The sequence below is a fragment of the Carassius gibelio genome, chromosome A4 (assembly GCF_023724105.1).
Source record: "Carassius gibelio isolate Cgi1373 ecotype wild population from Czech Republic chromosome A4, carGib1.2-hapl.c, whole genome shotgun sequence".
Taxonomy (NCBI): domain Eukaryota; kingdom Metazoa; phylum Chordata; class Actinopteri; order Cypriniformes; family Cyprinidae; genus Carassius; species Carassius gibelio.
In genome coordinates, this window is record NC_068374.1 from 17,536,646 (window position 1) to 17,559,226 (window position 22,581).

General features: G+C 35.6%; 2 protein-coding genes across 5 annotated transcripts; both read left to right on the forward strand.

Moving 5' to 3' along the window:
• LOC127972166 (ras-related protein Rab-21) lies at nucleotides 1–9,034 on the forward strand. Its single transcript, XM_052575496.1, has 7 exons — nucleotides 1–430; nucleotides 2,182–2,241; nucleotides 3,576–3,683; nucleotides 3,897–3,960; nucleotides 4,212–4,266; nucleotides 6,679–6,767; nucleotides 7,869–9,034. Exons 1-7 carry the CDS (start codon nucleotides 299–301, stop codon nucleotides 8,009–8,011), a joined length of 651 nt encoding a protein of 216 aa, XP_052431456.1. The 5' UTR covers nucleotides 1–298; the 3' UTR covers nucleotides 8,012–9,034.
• A 551-nt stretch (nucleotides 9,035–9,585) lies between these two features.
• On the forward strand, nucleotides 9,586–22,149 carry LOC127972132 (transcription intermediary factor 1-alpha). 4 transcript variants are annotated; one of them, XM_052575440.1, is made up of 19 exons: nucleotides 9,586–10,128; nucleotides 10,378–10,496; nucleotides 11,499–11,646; nucleotides 11,856–11,988; nucleotides 12,956–13,072; nucleotides 13,438–13,552; nucleotides 14,028–14,174; nucleotides 14,404–14,518; nucleotides 14,792–15,186; nucleotides 15,332–15,463; nucleotides 16,423–16,573; nucleotides 16,695–16,740; nucleotides 18,099–18,234; nucleotides 18,468–18,688; nucleotides 19,023–19,055; nucleotides 19,367–19,499; nucleotides 19,619–19,693; nucleotides 20,909–21,055; nucleotides 21,615–22,149. In XM_052575440.1, exons 1-19 carry the CDS (start codon nucleotides 9,873–9,875, stop codon nucleotides 21,945–21,947), a joined length of 2,952 nt encoding a protein of 983 aa, XP_052431400.1. In that variant the 5' UTR covers nucleotides 9,586–9,872; the 3' UTR covers nucleotides 21,948–22,149. The 4 variants fall into 4 exon arrangements, with proteins under 4 accessions (XP_052431400.1, XP_052431416.1, XP_052431408.1 ...); XM_052575456.1 differs by having other exon boundaries at nucleotides 16,423–16,537; XM_052575448.1 differs by lacking the exon at nucleotides 19,023–19,055.
• Nucleotides 22,150–22,581: the final 432 nt, after the last annotated feature.

Below are 22,581 nucleotides of genomic sequence, written 5' to 3' on the forward strand. Positions count from 1 at the left end.
GTGTGTGTGTGTGTGAGAGAGAGAGAGTGATAGGAAATCTGGCCGTGTCGATCACCTGACCCCCAGCCCGTAGCGTCACAGAGCGGAGCGCTTCAACGCCATTATATCCAGATCGATGGCAAAGCTTCATCAGGAGTGAATCAGTGTTTAACAGAGGAATCAGAGCGAAGGCTTCACGCGAGGCGCGGATCGGTTGCTCTCTGTGTGTGTCGCTGTCATCCGTGGATCTCAATGGCTGCTGTGCTCGGCTAGGGGCTCGAACCAGGCTTTGTTTTCGCGTCGGGCGGAGAGTTTGGGCATGGCGGCGGCTGGAGGGAAGACGTACTCGTTCAAGGTGGTGCTGCTGGGGGAGGGCTGCGTCGGCAAAACCTCGCTGGTGCTACGATACTGCGAGAACAAATTCAACGACAAACACATCACCACTCTTCAGGTGAGAGAGAGAGAGAGTCAGATGAGCTAATCCGAATCAAACTGTCCAATGTGTGTGACTCCGTCTTCACCCGTTTATTGGTGGTTTCGAGTGGTTTTGTCGGTTTATTAAAATATTTTTTAGCTTGTTAAGTTGTTTGGCTCTTAAGTTTCGTTTTCATTGAAGCACTAGATTATGGGCCTGTAGCGATAGATCATATAGCGCTACGTTAGTACAAAAATACAGAGTAAATAATATATAATTACTGTGTAGGCTACTGATATTACTGTGTATAGTAATGTATGTAAAAAAAAAAAAAAAAAATACTTAAGGTTTTTAATGTGAAATATCAACCAGTGGCCTGCAGTGTGACGTTGCTAAATGCTATACTTTGATTTATAATACACACAATTTGACAGATTTTTGAGTGTTATGCTTGCCGTTTTTCATGTTACAATATGAAATTGTTGTACTTTTTTTTTACTACAAATCTTTTGACTGTATAGTAAACATTCACATACATTTAACCCCAAGTCTTGATTTGGGCGCTGACTTAACATCCAAGTTATTCATCACACAACTTGCAAATATTCTGTGCTTTCAGAATCAGTTTTTCTCTTTCTCATGAGAACCAAAACATTTAATTTATTTGTGATTTATGCATACACATAATATTGCATATACAATATATTCACACACACGGATATTGTCACTAATATTCGCTTATGGCGGATGAGAAGTGACAGAATGAGGATCAGGAAATTTCAGGAAGTTTTTGATTTGACATAATTACCAAATACACCCAAAGTTATCTGTCTACTAGTTAACTTTAGTATTATTAACAACAACAACAACAGCAACATATGATGTACCGTATATACATATATAAAAAAAAAAATAATAATAAAAATAGTCCATGTCACATTGTTCAGAAGTCCCTTGAATGATCTTTGCCATGATGAGATCTTGATCACCGAACATGTGATGAATGTTTTCTCGTGCTGTACACCACCGTTCAACAGTTTGAGATCACTCAGCAAGACTTTATTTGAGGATATCTGCTTGTGCATTAAAATATCTCACTAGATTATTATTAAAATTAATGGCAAAATGAATGTTTGGAATGTAAACTGATATTTCCTACTGACACACTACAGCAATATATATAAATAACTGGCTTAAAACCTTTTTTTGGTTTGAAAATACTAATGTGCTTAAGACTTTTGCACAGTACTGTACTTTACAAACCACATTGTTGCTACTTTAAAAAGAATGAGCGTACAGTTGATCACAGAACTGATTAAAGAATAAATATCAGAGTGATCGTCAAAGTAGAAACATTATGTGTGGTTTTATATTAAACAATGACCCAGATCATGAAATACATTTAAAAGCCTTCGAGTAAGGGAAGCACAACTTGGAAAATGAGAGCATCCAAGGAGCGTGTGAAAGCTATGGATTTATTTTAAATATTTTTAATGTTCTTTAATGTTATCCATAGTTTATTGTGGCTCTTTTATTTATTTATTTATTTTTGTACGTATCGGTTCAGGCACTGTTTAGGCACCGGGACCGTTTTAAAAATATTGAAATGGCACCGGTATCGTAAAAAAACCCAATCGATACCCAACCCTAATTCTTATAAATGTTTTTAAATATTACAGTAGGGTGTCTGAGCTGCTGCATTTAAGTCTTTAAATGACTTTAGATTACTATACATCAAATGAGTTTTCTGAAGTAGAATTAACACCAATTTATGCCTATGTTTGCAGGCATCATTCCTCACGAAGAAGCTCAACATCACAGGAAAGCGAGTAAATCTGGCGATATGGGTGAGTTACACATGTTGCACACTATGATTGTAGCACTTGTGTAGAGGTTTATCTTGAATAAAAGATTAAGCAAAGCCTGTGTTTTGGATGGATGATGAAATTTGGTGTCGTTCATATTCTGTTTCTCTTATTTAATGAGAAAGTAAGACTGGATGTTTGTCCAAGATATTATTTCAAATGGATTATTAAATGGAGACCGCTGACTGGAGGGCATGTCTGCTGTATCCACCTTTTTCTTCAAAGAGGAAGTAAGCCTATGGGTGAGACTTCCGGTTCATTAGCCGCTATAGGTAAATAACGAGGAGAATAACAATGTGCAGTCAATGGTAAAAGACACGCCAACTTTATAGATCAAGCAGCAAAGCTAACTGTTTTGTTCAGCTAAAAAAAGCTGGACAGAGTGGCCGCAGATGAGACCGGAAGCAAGACTCATAGAATTTACAAATGGTCGCGCCCATTTTTACGACAAGAAAAAGGTGGATAGGATCGATGCGTCAGAAGCGAAGCGAATTAAAATGTTCTCACTGAGCTATGTAATAAATTTTTGGATAAAAGATTAGGTGTGCATGATATAAATCGGCCGATGATTAATGCGCATCTCGTCAGTAAAGCCCGTTCTCTAATCAGCGGTAAATACCATCAGGTGCGTGAATTCACTTCATTATCACCATTGATTTGCGCACCTCTGACAATATATAGCAATTGTAAGTCGTTTTGGATAAAAGCGTCAGCTAAATAAATAAATGTAAATGTATTAAAAAAGTAAATGGGGACAGTTTTGCTTTCACACTGAATAATTTATCGAATTCATAGTCAAAAGAGTCAAACACAATAATTGACCCTATTTGGGGCAGCTGTGGCCTAATGGTTCGAGAGCTGGACTAGTTACCAGAAGGTTGCTGGTTTGAGTCTCGGTGCTGGCAGGAGTTGTAGGTGGGAGGAAGTGAATGAACAGTGCTCTCTTCCTCTCTCAATACCCATGGCTGAGGTACCCTTGAGCAAGGCACTGAACCCCCAGTTGCTCCCCGGGCGCTGGATATATAGCTGCCCACTTCTCGGGGTGTGTGTTCACAGTGTGTTCACTTCTCACTGCTGTGTGTGTGCACTTAGATGGGTTAAATGCAGAGCACCAATTCCGAGCAAATGTCAAATGTCACAACTTTCACACTTACTATTTAGCATTAATCAGGATCCAGCTGCATAAACCTAACTTCTAGGTTAAGCTAGTTTGAGAAATAATTTGTTTGAGGGGATGAAGAGTATTTTCTCAATCACAGTTTTCTGATCTGTTAGAGTTGCAGTTTTGGTATTTAAAGTGTTCATGTTTCTCACAGGACACTGCTGGTCAGGAGCGTTTCCATGCCCTTGGACCCATCTACTACAGAGATTCCAACGGCGCAATATTGGTTTACGACGTCACAGATGAGGACTCGTTTCAGAAGGTGAATGTTTTCTCACTTACGTCTACTTTAAAACATCAAAATCAAATAATAAATATATGAGAACCAACAATAAAAGCATTACATCAGTTGGCAAGTTCTCTATTGTGCTCCAAGACGCAATATTATCCCCTGAATTGTAGCTTGTAGATAAATGCGGTAAATATGATTTGTTCTGGCTGTAAACTAACAGTCTAACCTTTGTTTTCTTGTCAGGTGAAGAACTGGGTGAAAGAATTAAGGAAAATGTTGGGGAATGAGATCTGTTTATGTATAGTAGGTGAGCAACGTTCATCATTTGTTAACATGCTTTATGCTTTGTGTCTAACACTTGTTTGTGTTTTTTATTTATTCGGTATAACAGTTTGAAGTTCAATTCTACAAATGCCTTGTTCTCCACTGGTTTTGGTGGCAAATCTGCCAAAAAGATATAAACATGTTATTATATATTATATAATATTATTATATTATATATATATTATATTTATGGTTTTCTGCTGTGAACATTTACTATAATATTTTTTTTTATAGGCAATAAAATTGACCTGGAAAAAGAGCGACATGTTTCAGTGGAGGAAGCAGAGGGGTATGTACTTTAAGTATGCATTGTGGATAACATGAAGGAATATGAAGGAAACCTTGTCTTTCTGTTTAATGTGGTTTTGTACACGTAAATGAAGACTTTATTACAATTTTGCTAGAGCTGTATTTGGTTTAATTTTTCTTCAAATCTAGGTTATATTGGCCTGTCTGGTAATTAGAAAGCAGGCATCGCTGCAAAAGGAGGCTCTTATAGTCACCTTCTGATCTTAGACCATTTCTAAAATCTTACATTAATAATAACATATGGCAGATGGAATGGGATGAATGGCATGGAAATAAGTTACCTGAAATAAAACCTAGGAATTAATCTTAGTTTTTTTTTTATTTTATTTTTTTAATCTAGGTATGATCAAGTTATCATACCTAAGTTATTATTTTTTACTATATGCCGTTTAGGGCATACAAGACTGACACAGTTATTTATTAAAAGATGAACATAGTACAATCTGTTTAAAAAAATGTATTTGACTGTACTCTTTTAATGTAAATAGACAACAATTTTATTCAGAGATAATTTTATTCAGAACTGGTGTATTTTTAAAAAAAGTATCACCTGAATGTTTTTTTTTTTTTTTTGTCTCTCTGTGTAGTTATTTTAATCGTAATTGTCTTATATAGCTTCTTGTTAAATGTATGACATTTGTTATTCAGTTTTCACAATAAGTATCTTTGCTGATGATATGGCATTAAATAAATACATTTGGCTCCATTTATCAGCATTGAGCAGTATTGGATAATCAATGATCAGATTTGGTTCATAAAAGGCTGTATTGGTCATAGATATTATATACAGTAAAATGTCTATGTGACTACGATGTATTTGTTTTTTTGTATATATTATGAATGTAAACATACAGTTTTGTATATACGTAATCTATAATGTCTTTCAAACTAAACATGGTTTATTATACCCTTTTGGCTATGAGTGTATGACGATCACATGCACTTAAAGACTGGTCACATGATTAAACAGTCACAAGATCAGTCCACACAAGTGGGTATAAAAAGTCGGTACACCCCTGTTTTTTTTCTCTTTTTGAGATGTAAAAATGCAGAAATTCTGATCTTTTTAGCCTTTAAAGTAATATTGAAACAAACAAAAATGAATGTAAAAAGATAGATATTTAAAAAATAAATGTACTTAATAAGCCAATCACATTCAAACTCTCACTGAAAAGTAATAGTTTAAAAACAATCTATGCCCACTATTTTTAAATTCATGTGCACGTATCTTTAATCAAAAAAACTTGCTTGCAACAATCTAATTTTCATATTAGGGATGTAACGGTTTGAAAATTTCTTATCCCGATTATGGTGACCAAAATTATCACGTATTATCGGTATTATCACGGTATTGTTAAAATGTGCTAGAGATGTTAAAAAAAGACACAGTAATTGTTACCTATCTCATATAAAGTATCTGGGTTATGTGGTCAATCTGGGTTAAGTCATTGATTGCAAAAAATCCCACCTAAATTTTGCCAAAAACATGTGGCCACACCTGAATATAATTTTTCAACTTGATAGTAACCTCAAACACGAATAGCATCAGAAGAAAAAGAAGAAAGTTATCCGAATTGCTGAGTTAAGAACCCAGACCTAAATCTATTTGAGAAAAAGAAGAACTCGATTGACTTGAACAACCAGTTCACAGGAGATCCACCTGCAATGTGATCAATCTCAAGCTCTTCTGCAAGGAAAAGTGGGAAAAATGACAAATCAAGATGTTGTGTTGATGGACTATTATTCAAAAAAAAGAATTAAAACCAAAAGGTGTTTCAACCAAGTATTTAGTTGAAGGCTGTGCACATTTTTGCAACCATTTATTTTAAGTCATTCATTGTTTTTTCCTAAAAGTTTCTATTTGTTTGTTTAATTTGTTGGTTTTAATTCTGTATTAAAGGTGGAAGAAATTATCTTGGATTCATTTTTTTACAGCTCAAAAAGACTTTCATTTTAACATGTGGGCATACTTTCTTTACCCACTAGATGTGGAAGGAATAGAACGCTAAATGGTGATCTTTTCTGTCTTGCATTTGAAAATAAAGTGCCACAATCTTTACCTAGAAATGTATGAATATCTTTTCTCAACCTGCTTTTATCCTGGCCTTTAAGACAACCTTAATAAAAAAAAAAAAAAAAAAAAAAATATATATAATTTTTTTTGTTTTGTTTTTTTAATCAGCATTCTTGTTGTGTTTTCCACAAAGAAATAAGTATCTCTAAAACAACAAACATTTAATTGAAGAAAAACACCAATGTTTAAGCTATCAGGGAGATTATATTCGTGATATTAAAAAGCAATGCTCGCGGAACTTTAAAGGGCTTTTTGGGAAATTTGTATTTGTCCAAATTATTATTAATTATTTTTTATGTATTTATTTATTTTTTCCAGATATGCAGAGTCAGTGGGTGCAAAACACTATCACACATCAGCCAAATTAAACAAAGGCATTGAAGAGATGTTTCTGGACCTGTGTAAACGTAAGTTGTTTTTAGAAGCTGTGTTTCATATCCGTCTGTCTGTTGAATGCTTCACGATTCATTGAAACTGTGCTCCAGAGTGTAACATGGCACTGTGTTCTTTCACACACAAGCAGCTCATTATTGTGTGTTTTCAGGGCACAGTAAATGCTGCTCTGCAAAAAAACCCATTTCAGCATCTGACTTTTGCGTTGCTTACGGCATTCATTTAGGAACACAAAATATGACCGCTTTCTTCCCAAGTTTTTAATGAGAAGTGCTTATAAATCAGCATTTTTCTGCCCAAATTCAAGCTCATTGGTGTAATGTTTGAAAATGAAGAAAATATTCCATAAATGCTAGTTCTGTAATTTTACAGTTGTACTGTTATATATATATATATATATATATATATATATATATATATATATATATATATATATATATATATATATATATATATATATATATATTTTTTTTTAAATACTGTTTAAAAGTAAATACATAAATATATCTATAATAGTAATATTTCTTATTTAAAAAATATTTAACGATAATCGATTAATATATATATAATTATATATATATATATATATATAATTACAGTACAACTGTAAAATTACAGAACTAGCATTTATGGAATATAGTTTTTTTTTTTTTTTTTTTTTTTAATCACTCGTTTTATGATCCTGTCTTGATTTTTGTGGACTTTTCTCCAGAACTACTTGTCAGGATTTCATTTGTCAGACGACCAATACAATTTCACAACGATGGTATCATAAATTTAGGTAAAAAAAAATGCTAATAAAAAGAAAAGAAAGAAACGGGGTAAAAAAAAAAAAATCTACTTTATGAGGCTTTTTTAATTTATTCTTAAAAACTTAAAGTCTTTCCCCCAAAAGGTGATTGGCTATTTTAATTGAAAGACGTGGGTTCCCTAAATGGACAAGAGTCTTATGTTTGACAGAACCAGGGAGTTTTTTTTTTTAACTCTGTCATACACACAATCATGCGTCATGTAGCGCTACATCAAAAAGTTTATTACATTTAAAAAATATATATATTTGTATAGTCTATTACTTATCTGTCTTTAATTTGAGTCATTTCCACTGGCATCTGTAGGCATGATGGAGACGGCTCAGGCAGAGGAGAGGTCGAGGGGGAACGGCGCGAGTCACACAAGCACAGCCCGGAGAGGAGTACAGATTGTGGACGATGAGCTGCTGACTGCCACGCCCGCCGGAGGCTGCTGTACATCCGGCTAAACACACTTACCCCCTTTTACCAAACCTGGGACTAATAACAGCCTCTCTCACCCTCCTCTGTGTAAGAACGGCCACTTCCCACATCTACCGCCATCCACGACTGCTCTACAGCTCTGTCCAGTCGTGTCTTTAACAGTTTGGTCCATACTGAAAGGGTTGATTTGCGACTCCATCCATTTGCCGGCAGACTTTAGGGCCAAAATGATGCCAGATCGACCTGTGCTGAAGATATTCACTTAAACATATTATCACAAATAAGTAAAACATGATGATTCCGAGTCATATAAAACACACATGCACTGATACAGTTCCCTAACAATCTGATATGGTAGCACTTTTTCTTCTTTCGGCAAGTTGTTGTACATGTAGAATCTCTATAAACCTCGTTTTATTTTACGTCTTCGAAAAAAAGAAACCGAAATCGTTTATTATTTAATAACTTATTTACAATTTCATCAAACATCTACATGCCCAAAGACCTTTGTTTTTCACGTAGTCGATGGGCTTGTGTCACTCTTATACTAGTCTCATTCTTCTGGTATGTCATAATATCTTCTGTATCTTTCTTAAAAATGCAACATTAAAATCTAGAACGTTTAAACTCCTTGTACATTTTGTCTTTTCTCCTTAATTTGCTGATTTACTACTATCCAAAATTTGAAAAGGTAAAACTAAAATATATTGTCTGCTTGCTAAATTCACTATCGGCCAAAAATATCCAATACTGTGTGCTTTACTTGTTCAAACTATCAGTTGCAACAGTGAGTCGGAAAAGTGTACAATATTCTATATTAATGTTGTATGAATGTAATAATGTTTTTTTATTGCTTTTTTGAGGGGGGGTATTTGTGTTGTATAACTGTTACTTTTATGATGTTAATTGTGCACCCCCCTACCCCACCAAGACCTGAACATCACGGTTTTTGACATTACTAATAGTTTCCAGAACCACATCTCCTGTAAACACTGAGGTGCAGCTGTGAGCCTTCTGTGCCTTTAAATAAAAGTGTCTAGTTTGACCCAGCTGTTGTCTCCCAGAGTATATTATTTGTAAGAAGTTGTGTTTACCTAATTTCAAAGAGGTTTTACAGTGGGACATTGGTAACGCATGTGACCATGGTTCTACGACTGGATAAATGAGTAAAACACATAAATGTCCTTCTCTTTGTTCAGAACCTAATTAAAGCTGTCACTATGTAATCTTAATCACATACATGTCAATAAACGTCTGTCTACAAGTCTTCTTAGTCATAAAACCATGGCTATAAGTGTCACCAGTGTTCTGTTTTCTCTCACTTCAGCTTGTTTGAGGGCTTAACTAAGATATATATATATATATGTATATACACACACACACAAATAAGTTACATATACACTTTGTGGAACTCACAAACTTTTTTCGTTGCTTACATTTGTATTTATTGAATTAACACCACACTTTATATTTGATTGTGATCCGTGTTTATTAATATAAAGCCGTTTCTTGTTGTTGTTGTTTTTCGCTTTTTCCTAACAGCGCGTTTTTTGTTTTGTTTTTTCTTTCTCGTGAGACGTTTTGTCCTCCCTCGGCTGCCGTCTCGGCACGTCACAATGGAGGCGTCTGTGGCCTCGTCGTTAGTTGCGTCCGTCAATAACCGAGCGCTGCGTCCCGTTTATAATCTGTATTCGCGATCGGTCAGCTACTAAACCGTCGGTATTCTGTGTGTTGGATTGCATTCGTGTCTGTGACGTCTGTCACGAGAGCTGTGTAGATGTATTCCGATGTTAATTAAGAGCAGCGCGCGGACTGCAGCCACTTACAGCAGCGGTTACTGCTGTGAACCGAAGATGTTTCTTCTGACGCTCTTCCTGCAGTAAAACGATGGCTGGAAGCGAGAAGATGCAGTGCGGTGATGTGGTGATCGTCGTGGAGAATGAGGCGGAGAGCAAGCGCGCCGATGAAGAGCAGGGTGTGAGGATGATGAAGGTGATGGCTCTGATGATGGACGTGTGTCCCGTGTGTAAGCTCAGCTTCAGCAGCAGAGAGCCCAAACTGCTGCCCTGCCTGCACTCCTTCTGTAAGAGATGCTTACCTTCTCGCAACACACCTGCCAGCACAGCCAGCCACGGCCAGCAGGGTAAGACTTCACTTTCACAAGACCTACTATTCAAATCACAGATTCCTCTAATAATGACAGATGTGCAGAGTCCCAAATCTGCTTGACAAGACGAGCTACAACAAAGAACGATGCTATTTATCTATATTTAACAGCTGATAAAGTGTTTTCCTTTCGTAAGACATTAGCTGATGCATTGTCAGGGCATCGTGTGGTCCTTGAAATGTTATTGAAAATGTTTTCCCATTCTTCTCTTCTGTGTTGCATCAGTGAGCACGATCCGCTGTCCAGTCTGTCAGCAGGAGTGCATGGACGTTGAAGTCTTGGATAATTTCTTTGTGAAGGACTCTGTGGAAGTGCCGAGCAGCACGATGGAAAAGAGCTGTCAGGTGTGAGTCTACTTCTGTCAGACCATGCTCCTTAAACTTACTGTATGTCTTAGACTCATTTAAGTGTTTATTTTGTTTTACTTTATCGATTTGCGTCTGTATTTTTCGAATACAATACATATTTTGTAAAGGTGTTTTTTTTTTTTTAAAAAGCATTACTTTTTTTCTGTTGTTTTTGTATCGCTTACATACAATGCATTTTAAAGTTTCATTCCTGTTTTTATTTTTATTTTTTTGTTTACATGGGGATTTTTTTGTATGTAATTTGCTTAATTTATATAATATTTTATACCTCCTTTCTAAAGATCAAGTTAAGAATTTTGAACCTGGCATTTTTAATTAGATGATGTCTCATTTGCATATTTACATAAACATACTCGTTCAGAAAAATTGTAATACTCTCTCTCTCTCTCTCTATATATAAATAAATAAATATATATATATATATATATATATATATATATATATATATATATATATATATATATATAAATACATGTACTATATAGTAATAACTACTATATTAATATTAATATTAATATATATATATATATATATATATATATATATATATATATATATATATTATATATATATTAATATTAATATAGTAGTTATTACTATATAGTATGTGTGTGTGTGTGTGTGTATATATATATATATATATAATATATATATATATTAATATAGTAGTTATTACTATATAGTATGTGTGTGTTTGTGTGTGTATATATATATATATATATATATATATATATATATATATATATATATACACATTTATATATATATTTATATATATATACACATTTATATATATATTTATATATATATATATATATATATATAAATTAATTAATTTACAGGCTAAGTATTGTGATATCTTTTAGTTAACTTATTTTTTTTTTTTCAATGTTTCTTTTTTTTTTCTAATCTGTATGTCTCGAATACAATGTGTCTGTGATGAAATACATTAGTTGACGTTGCATCTTTCGCGCTCAGCTCTGCATGAGTTGTGACGATAACACGGAGGCCAGCGGTTTCTGCGTGGAGTGCACGGAGTTCCTGTGCGTCACCTGCATCGATGCTCACCAGCGTGTGAAGTTCACCAGAGATCACACAGTCCAGCAAATAGCGGACATGTCCTCAGGTTCGACCCTAAACGTTTGTAAATGATATCAGCTTGTGAGACCCAGGTGAAGGTTTTTATATAATGAGCGACGTGTGTGACTTGAGTTCTTGGTTACTCTACTGATTTAGGTCTTTTACCGCAAGTACTGTAAATGAATTTTACAGACACTTGCAGGAGTGCATTTCTGAAGTCACACAGATGAGAAGAGCTTGTCTTCCTGTTTACAGAGGCCATGGGTGCTTCCACACAGAAGCCCGTCTTCTGCGACATCCACAGACAGGAGCCGTTGAAGCTGTTCTGTGAAACCTGCGATCTCCTCACCTGCAGAGACTGTCAGCTACTCAAACACAAGGACCACAAGTACGACCCGCATCCATGGCTTTAACAAAACAAGTCATTCTAATGACGCCCGTCTCTTATCAACATGTATAATGTTCAATGGGGTAGTTCAACCAAAATTCGGTCCTTTGCTCATTTCAAATGTCTATCTTCTGTGGAACATGTAAGAAGATATTTTGAGAAATGTCTTAGTGTGTTTGTTTTATTTCGGTTAGTGTGATGATCAAAATAAACAATATGACATCATCTTTTGAAGAGTGATTCAAAAGATGAACCGCTTCGAGTCGAACAAGCCTAATGATTCAATGAATCATTCAATGAAACAATTTACTTCACTCCTGAATGAATCAGTCATTTGAACGAATCGAATGAATAAATGACTCGATGACTTAATCATTAAGGCATTACCACCACCTCCTGGCAGTTTTAGTTTATTATTTAGAGTATTATTTTATTAAAGGAATTATTTCATATTTTCATAGTAATAATAATAAAATTAGGAAAAAAAATGATTAGAGATAATTTATCCACCTAAAAATGACAATTCTGTCATCATTTACTCACATGGTCCAAAAGAGTATATGTAATGAATTTTATCAAACAAAATATTTCTTGCTGAACCTACTTTTTGTAATCTCTTTTTGATGCTTTACACAACAATGACTTTAAATTATATTTTCAGAGCAATTTCTCCAAATTTGATGTGTGATTTGATTAAATAATCACCACATTATGTAGTTAATTAGATAACAAAATTCAATTGCTTACCAGCTCATACAGGTTTGGGACAACAAGAGGTTGAGAAAATTCTAACAGAAACTTAGTTTTTAGTTGAACTATCCCTTTTAATGTTAATATGAGACAGGTGTGAAAGCGTTATACTTCTGAAACTGCATTTTCATTAAATGTTTATTGCTGATGAATGCAGTAAAAGGCTTCATCAGTACCAGTGAGTGAACATAGCAGCTAACAGACTTTCCCAATACAGTTACCAGTTTCTAGAAGATGCATATAAAAACCACAAGGAGCATCTGGAAAATATGACCTGCCAACTTCAAGAAAAGAAGAACGCTATAGAGGACATATCAAATACCATAAACAATGGGTATGTCATACGCCTATATACATAAAGCAACTTCTAAACATTAAAAGCCAGGGTTCCCAACTGGCATAACAGTCATGGCATATCCAGATATACAGGAAGTTTAAAATTGTTGTTTTCTTCAGTGGAATACCTAGAAATGACATGGAAATGGATCATATATTAAACGATCGTGGACATTTCTAAAGTGCACTGTCTCTGGTTCATGAGGGAATTGCAGGGGGTTCGTGAGCTAATTAAATCAAATGTTATATGAAATATTAACACAGACAAATGAAGTGGGGAAAATTGTCAAAATGTGGGAACCCTGCTTACTGTAAACAAATCTAGTATGTAAAAAAACAAATGTTTTCTTCTTTTCTTGTCAGTCTTCAGCAGGTGGATGAAAATCGCAAGACTGTGGCCAATGAGATAAAAAAATCTATCTGCAATCTTATAATGGAGATCAACAGGAAGGGGAAGTTATTAGTCAATCAACTCGAGGTAGTGTCCAATATTTCATAATTAAGAGCAGTGCTTCCCAACTGGTGGTGTTGAGTGTGTTATGGGTTACCTACAGCAAGAAAAAAATAAAATAAATAATAATAAAAAATAACCTAATACTAGTCATAGTGTTCCTGTGGCTCAGCGGTAGAGCATTGTGTTAGCAGCATAAGGTTGTGGGTTCGATTCCCCGGGAACACATGTTAGGTAAAAAACGTTAACCTGAATGCACTGTAAGTCGCTTTAGATAAAATGTACTTCTAAATGCATACAAATCTTGTTATTATTATTTATTTATTTAGTCATAAAACCAAATAATACTGCATAATTGACAATGCAAAATATAAGCATCCTATAAGAAACCATAAAAACCCCACACAAAGTAGAAGAAAATACCAACTAGACTACATTAAACTAGACGCAGTCAGATATGATCGGTGTGAACTGTGTGATGTTACAGAAGCATGTTTTTTAGGCAATCACAAAGGACCACGAAACCCTCCTGAAAAAGCAGCAACAGGATGTGACGTCACTCTCCACACATCTCGATCATGTGATCAACTTCACAAAATGGGCCACGGCCAGTAACAGCGGGACGGCCCTCCTTTACTGTAAGCGATTGGTAAGTGTCTTTCTACATCGGTCAACATTAGTATGAAAAGTGTACAAATATCGCATTTCTTCTTTGATTATTTTTCATTTTTATCTACATCTTCCGATATGTACACATTGATCTTGTTTGATACAGATAAACCCAGTCAGATCAAATGATGTTGTATGTAATAATAGTGACAGGCCGGGTGAGCCTGATGTTCAGCTGATGGTCTCTCATCTTTCTTCTCTCATCTCAGATGACTTGTCAAATCCAGTACCTCATGCGAGCAAAGTGCAACATCACGTATGTTCCCCAGAGCTTGGTTCGGTTCCACAGTCGGTCCGCTTTTTGGGCCTCAAATGTGGATCTCGGTAAGATCCTTACAAAAACTGGCTTTCAACCAGTGATGTTTTCAAACTAGGTAAAAAAAATCCAGAAGATAAAAAAGCCAAACTTAATTCCTTTTCAGATACAGACAAGAGCACATGCACAAGTGCATTGAGCCCTCGAAAACAAACGTCCACTTAGTAGTGTGCACATGCCGAATATGTCCATCTTTCTTTCAATGGCTTGCTTCAGTAAAAGTGTGAAATTCTTGCAAATCCACAATTTCTCAAGTGGAAGCATTCCTGAATCTTTTCTAGGTTCTTTAGTCGTAGAGAAGACTCCAGTGCGTCATCCCAGCGGTCCACAGCCATTTCCTTTCCAGCAGATGAACCCAGGCCCCAGACTGGACGGTCTTCAGACAGGGTTCCCGAGCTCCCCGTCCCAGCAGCAGCATCAGCAGCAGCAGCGGCAGAGCACACTGGCCCAGCTGCAGATGCAGGTGGAGAAACTGTCCCAGCACACCCACCGCCAGCAGCAGCCGCCCAACCAGTGGCCATGGTACCACGGCATGCGCTTACCAGGGCCACCTCCACATAGACCCTTACAGGGTGGATCGCCATCTCAGACGTTACCCAGCATGCCACAACACGGACGGCGATATAGTGCACGGAGCCCCCCACCTATGCTTCATCCCACTAACCCACCTCCACAGGTGAAGTGTTAATAATATCTGAAGGATCCTGTGACACTAAAGACTGGAGTAATAGCTTCTGAAAATCTGCATGTTAATATAATGCACGTTTCTGAATGGCGGAACACTTGTGTAATTCTAAACTTGCTGTTTCTCTTTCTTAAAGCCTCTGAGGGGTCTCATCAACAATCCCACCTACCCTTCTAAAGCGATGGAGGTGCTGCCAAGAAGCCGCTATCCGCACAGTGCTGCTTTCTCCAGCGGCGCTTCACTTCCCTCTCAACAGACGTTCAATCAGGTGAGTGTGAGACGGCATGTTATCAGCACTGGGTGAAAACTGTACAGGTTACAAAACCCCTCAACTGTTTTGAATCAATTTTGAGTAAATGTAGCCTTGAGTATATGTGGGCTGTTTTGTGTATGTCAATTGGTACTGGATTATGGGTAGTTTATATGATGTCAGGCTATGAAAGCAGATCCTAAACGTTTCATGTGAATCGATAGTGGACATGGAAGATTTGGAAGGATTCAGTCACAGAGTTTGTTTACAGCTTATAGTTCGACAAAGTCATTTCTTAAAAATAAACAGTAAATGTAAGTTTATGTAATGATTACTGCAAATATAATGTTTGTTTAGTGTAAATATATTTCAATATATTCAGAAAGAAAAACATATGAAGATGTTTCATTTTGTGTCAATTACCCATAAACAGTATTAATGACATCAGGCTACAAAAAAACTTTTTTTTTTGGCTGCATTTATAGGATCCAAAATTTGATAAGAACAGTAATATTATGAAATTGTTTTGCAATTTAAAATAATGTTTCTGTGTAAATTAGTGCTGTCAAATGATTAATCATGATTCATTGCATCCAAAATAAGTTTTTTTTTACATAATATATGTATGTGTAGTGTGTTTACTGTAATTATTATGTATATATAAATACACATATTTACAAGTTTATATTTAAGAATTTTTTTTGTTCATATATAAATTATTTATAAATTATGTTTGAATATGTTTATACACAAGTAAATCTTTTTTTAAATATATACATGCATGTTTGTGTATTTATATTTATATACATAATAAATATATGTTGCAACGTGTACACACATTTTTTAAAACAAAAACTTTTATTTTGGATGCCATTTAATTGCGATTAATCGTTTGACAGCACTAATGTGAATATATTCTATAACTCCAGTCTCATAGTTAATAATGCATACGCAAAATTCCATTTGCACATTTTAAGCAAAACATGCAGGCAACATCGTACCTGAACAGGAGATGTGAACCCAGCACGCTGCTGTCTGCTCAAAGGCCCAGTTATCAACCCAGTCACCTCTCCACACCTACGGAGCCAACTGGTACGCTTCATCAGCAAAAACTAATGGCTGCTATTGGTAACCACCTTGTCTTGTTTAGTTTATTAGACACGTGAAGGCTTGCTAGTTCATGTTCTGTGTTCATCAAATGCTTTGTGTTACAATACTGAATATTGTCTTGATTTTATTGGACTTTTAGTACAAGGGATACAAATGTCCGTGACCTCAACAGAACCAAAGACCAGGTAAATATTCTTCTGTTAACTCAAAAGTTTTGAGTTCTTTGGAGTCGTTATGTTCTTGTTCTCTTCTATAGTTAATTAATCTAGAAATGCTTAACATATATAAACTTAGCTTCGTATAGATTTTTGTTGTACTTGAAAGATTTAAGATGTTTTATCAACTAGCAATGATTTGCATCTTGATTTGGGATTGGTCTTCAGTCTTGCATTTATCTGCGTTTTGAATTATTAGAACCATTTGAGACCAAGCTGAGGATGTAAATGAGAGGTGATGAAAGTATATCATAGTGTAGATGGTTGTTTCCTTCGTAGAAGATTCTTCGACATTTAATCACTCCCATTTAATTAATGAAGCAGTTAACACTGCAATCGTATGTAACTTTATTCATTATAATGAGAGTGATGTGAAGATTACTTTTAGAGCTTGTAAAGCTGGACTTTACCTATCAAATAAAAAATAAGTTGGCAAAAATGTCAAAATATGTGCTACGTATCCAACAGTCATTAGAACTGTTTATATAGGGGAGTATGATATTGACTACAAAATTGTATATTTTGTTTTTTATTTTTTATCCATGACTCCCCATATAAGGAAAATACTATAGAAAGATTGATAACAGCAGATTTAAGCCTCGTTCACACCAAGAACGATAACTATAAAGATAGTGATATTAACGTCCACGCCAGTGAACGACATTGTCTGTTTATTCTAAGCGTTCGTGCGTCTGCTGCTTTACATTTTTGAGCTCGTTGTAGCAAGATGGATTCTGATTGGCTGTCAATGTTTGTTTCGCTCAAGATGGATTCTGATTGGCTGTCAATGTTTGTTTCGCTCAAGATGGATTCTGATTGGCTGTCAATGTTTGTTTCGCTCAAGATGGATTCTGATTGGTTGTCAATGTTTGTTTCGCTCAAGATGGATTCTGATTGGTTGTCATTGTTTCGCACAAGATGGATTCTGATTGGTTGTCAATGTTTGTTTCGCTCAAGATGGATTCTGATTGGTTGTCATTGTTTGTTTCGCACAAGATGGATTCTGATTTGTTGTTTCGCTCGTCAGCTGGAAAAAATAGTTCTGAAACTGATTCCAACAAAATCGTTTCTCTGTGCCTTTATGGTTATAGTTGAAGTGTGGATTCTGCTATTCTTTAATAATGAGAACAATTTTTACTCTTTTTAGTTACCGGTCTTGGTGTTGAATGGGCCTTAAAAAGCTAAGATAACACATAGTGTTACATATTTACATTAGTATTTTAGTTCAGAATTATCACAACATGAAAAGCCTCCATTCTATCACTATCTTGCCGTTTCTTCCACAAAATGCACATCTAGTTGTTTTTTGTGTGTGTGTGTTTTTCAAGTTCTGGCTCCTGGAAGCGCGTAGAAGCCCCGCAGAGTGGCCCATCAAACCCTTCCACCAAAAGGAGACGCAGGACGTCTCCAGGCCCGGTCATTGTCATCAAAGATGAACCAGAGGATGACGATGAAGTTCATTTCGTAAGATTTTCCTCATTCCACGCCAGATCATGGAAGGAATAGATTGAATAGATCACAATTATTTGGTTGTGACATTTGGTTGACAACCTAATAGACCAAAACTGTTTTTAAAACCGCGACTGCAAATTCATGTTCAATAGTTTGTCACTTACACCCAAATCACAGTTTTTCACAATACATATACACTTTTGACATGTAATTTTTTTTTTATTATTATTTTTTTTTATCTATAGGTAAAGAGCAGTGTTAAAGCCAGTCTTCCTGACAGCACAGGGGTTCAGTCTCAAATGCCACAAGGTGAGCAGCAGTCAGAGAAGACCCCAGAAGCAGATGACGACCCCAATGAGGATTGGTGCGCGGTGTGCCAGAACGGAGGAGAACTGCTCTGCTGTGACAGATGTCCGAAAGTCTTCCATCTCAGCTGCCATATCCCCACTCTAACCGCATCTCCAAGGTATCAGATGATCCAACTCAAAATATGAATTCAATTAAACTGTAAGGATTTAAAATAAATGTTTTTATTAATTTGGTGTGCATATACACTTTGTACAAAAACATACAAATAAATATTAATTATTCCAGATTTTTTGGCTAGTAGTCTCTTTACCGAGGTTGCATTTATAAAAAAAATTTAATATGGTAAAATATTCACTCCTGTCATGGCAAAGTTAAATTTTTCATGTGTCATATGATCCTTTAGAATGAATCTAATGCTGATTTGGTGCTCAATAAAGTTTTCTTCTTATTATTAGTATTACTAAAGTTTTTGCTGCTTAATATTTTCGTAGAAACCATGATGCACTACCATTCAAATGTTTGGGGTAAGTAAGATGTTTACTACTTTTATTCAGCAAAAATGCATTAAATTGATCATAAGTGACAGTAAAGACATCTGTTACAGAAGATTTATATTTTAAATAAATTGTTATTAATTTTTTTCTGTTAATTAAAGATGGTTACCACAAAGATGTTAAGCAGCAAAAATTGTTATATTATCCCAAAGCAAGCATCTTCATTGGAAATTGTTACATTTCCAACAAAGGTTTTGAGAATGGTCAGATTTTGAGAACAGTTTTATTTGATTAATTCTATTGCAGTCATGTATGTATGTTGTGTTTGTGTGTATCTGTAGTGGTAAGTGGTACTGTACGTTCTGCCGTGACCTTACCTCACCTGAAATGCAGTATAACATCAGTGGTAGCGAAGAATCGAACAATGTGAAGCAGGATCCAGATTCTGAGGCTTTCACTCCTGTGGACAGAAGAGTATGAACTGCTTTCAATTAGTTCTGCTTTTTTTAGGTTTCACTTTAGAATTACTAAGTTTTAAAATTTGAAATTAAAATCTTTAAAAACAGCTTCAATTTTGTGTTTTGTTTATGCAGAAATGCGAGCGGCTACTGCTTCGTCTTTATTGCAATGAGCTCAGCACGGATTTTCAGGAGCCTGTAACACCATCGGTAAGATCCTGCATCTCACATGGCATTGTAGACACATGAACTAGATTTGATTTTCATTTGGGAAACAAAAATGTTTTAGACACGTCAGGGTCATATTTCACCCCCAAGAAAAATGGAATTTTGCATCAAGTAAAGAAAAATCTGAGCCTGTTTTTATAAAATAAATGGTAATTTTTGCATTGTAACATTATTTTCATGATAAATAAGTATAATAAGAAAATTTTAAGTAACGAAAAAATAAAGAAAAATTCAAATCATTAAATGTTAAAATATTTGTACATTTAGTAATATTTCTACTGCGTTCTGTTTTATGCTGATATAAATAAGCAAATCATTGTTTTTAGAAGGGTATTGAGATTTCTTTTGCATTACAGAAATTATAATTTGGAAAGGAAAATTAGCTTAAAGGAAAACATCAGCGTTTTTCCATATTTCACTATGTTCTTCCCTCAGATTAGATGAGTTGATACTTACCTCTCCCGTCTCAGTGTGTGCACTTTATTGCTGTAGCACGCGGCATCACTATGTTAGCATTTAGCTTAGCACCATTCATTCCTTATCCAAACAGGGATGAATTTAGAAGCCACAAAACACTTCCATGTTTTCCCTATTAAAAGATGGTTACATGACTAGGGGGAGTTTTAAGGAGTGATGATATTACTGTACCGAGGTTGAAGTGCTGCAAAGTGCTCTTCCACCATACATTATAGTTATCATTTTTATCCGCTTAGAAAATTGCCACGTTTTTTTTGAGCCACCATACTAACTCGTGTAACTACTCATGTAACCGTCTTTAAATAGGGAAAACATGGAAGTGTTTGGTAGCTTCTAAATTCATCCCTGTTTGGATCTCAATGAATGAATGGTGCTAAGCTAAATGCTAACATGGTGCCGCACGCTATAATGATTGAGTGCACGCACTGAGACGGGAGAGGTACGTATCAGCTGAGGGAAGTACAAAGTGAAATATGGAAAAACGGTGGCGTTTATAAATGACAAGTACTGGCACAGTACAAAAAATATATATTTTTGTGATTTGTTGTTTCTGATAGGTTCATTAATCAGTCAGTAAGATGAATATAATAAATTAGGTTTTTCTTCGCATATATTCACTAGGGTTTGGATCAAAGCTGTAGTTTATTTTAGTTTTTTTTTTATTTATTAATGATTAGGACTGTTTCTGATCTGTCCCTGGTTCACTCTTCGAATTTGCAGTCGATGCCAGAGTACAGTGAGATAATAAAGACGCCAATGGACCTGTCGGTGATCAGAAGTAAACTGGAGGTCAGCAAATACAAGAGCACTGAGGACTTTGTGGACGACGTCAGGTTGATTTTCAAAAACTGTGCAACTTTCCACAAGGTATGCTGACTTGCGTTAGTTTACAATATTACTGTATTATTATATTATGAGTAGTAATTGTGAAACAAAGCATTTCTCTCAACTATATCTTCAAGGGGTTCATTACATATCTGCAGTTATATCTATTTTAACCTAGCCTTTCAGCTGTTATTTCATAGTTGAGATTGATATACAAGTTACAATATTTAAAACAGTTATTTATTTGAGATACGGAAGCATACTGACGCTTGTGGTTATAAGACAAGCTTTGGACATCATCAGAGAAGTGTCATTATTTTATTTATTTATTTTTGGGCGGGTTCTTTCAGTTCAGAAAGTTTTCTAGGTTAATTGACTGCTAGATAATGTGTCGAGTTAACCGAAACCTGCTCAAAGGCTGTGAAAAATATTTTAACTTCGTTTAAAGGGTTAGTTCACACAAAAATGTACCTATCCTCAAGTTGTTCCAAACATATATGAATGTCGTTCTTCTGTTCAACACAAAAGAACGGTGGTGGTACTGCATGAATGAGACCTACTGCACGTGACATCTAATGGTGTGTATTCATGTTGTTTGTAGGAAGACACGGAGATGGCCAGTGTGGGTGCTAATCTAGAGAGTTACTTTGAGGAACAGCTGAAACTCTTGTATCCAGACCGGACATTTCCTGGCGTGAAGGAGGAGGCTGTTGCTTCTTTGCGTCCTGATGTTACAAGTCCCTTATCAAAGACGCCTCCGCAAAACACTTGTCCTTCAGAGGAGATTGAGAAACCCTCTGGTGAAGATCTCCCTCAGGGGGGACCACACACTAAAGACATTGAGGAGAAGTCAGAGAGCCTCGGCTCTCCTGCAGGATTCAGTCTTGTAGATGCTGAAACGGACAGTAAAGCAACTAAAGACCAAACTTCCTGAAAGAATCTTCCTTGTTCATTCTCTAAAGACTGGAGGGTGACATGCACTTTTCTAGAGCGTGAAATCTCTGGTTCAATTGCAATAATTATACTGTACATTTGAATTGTTTTAAGCATTTGAAAAATAGGCAGTTTGACCACTAAAGATGTAATATAACAATGCAATGTGGAATATAAGCATAATAAATACCTATATAAATGCACTGTTTGTCAAGCCTTAAGCAGGGAAAAAAAAAACAAGAAGCATTGCTCTGCAAAGATAACCTTACGTGTTCATGTCCAGATTACAAAAAATCAGCTTCAAAAAACTACTAATTTAAAATCATGAGGCCGCTTCAAGGCATATATACACTCACCTAAAGCCGAGTTCAGACTGTACGATTTTCAAAGTAGTCGTGTCACTGTTCTTTTCACACTGCATGACTATCTCTGCCAGCATTCAGTCACTGCTATCTTCACACTGCACGATCGATCGGCCACAGAAGGTTTCACAACCAAAACACACGTGAGATGTGACAATAAAAACAACGTGATATCATGCGTGCAAAACTGGAGTTCTCTAGTGAAACTAGGATTATTATTAAAAATGGTAGCCCGCAAGAAGCTTGCAGTAAGAATTGCCTGCGCGATGATTT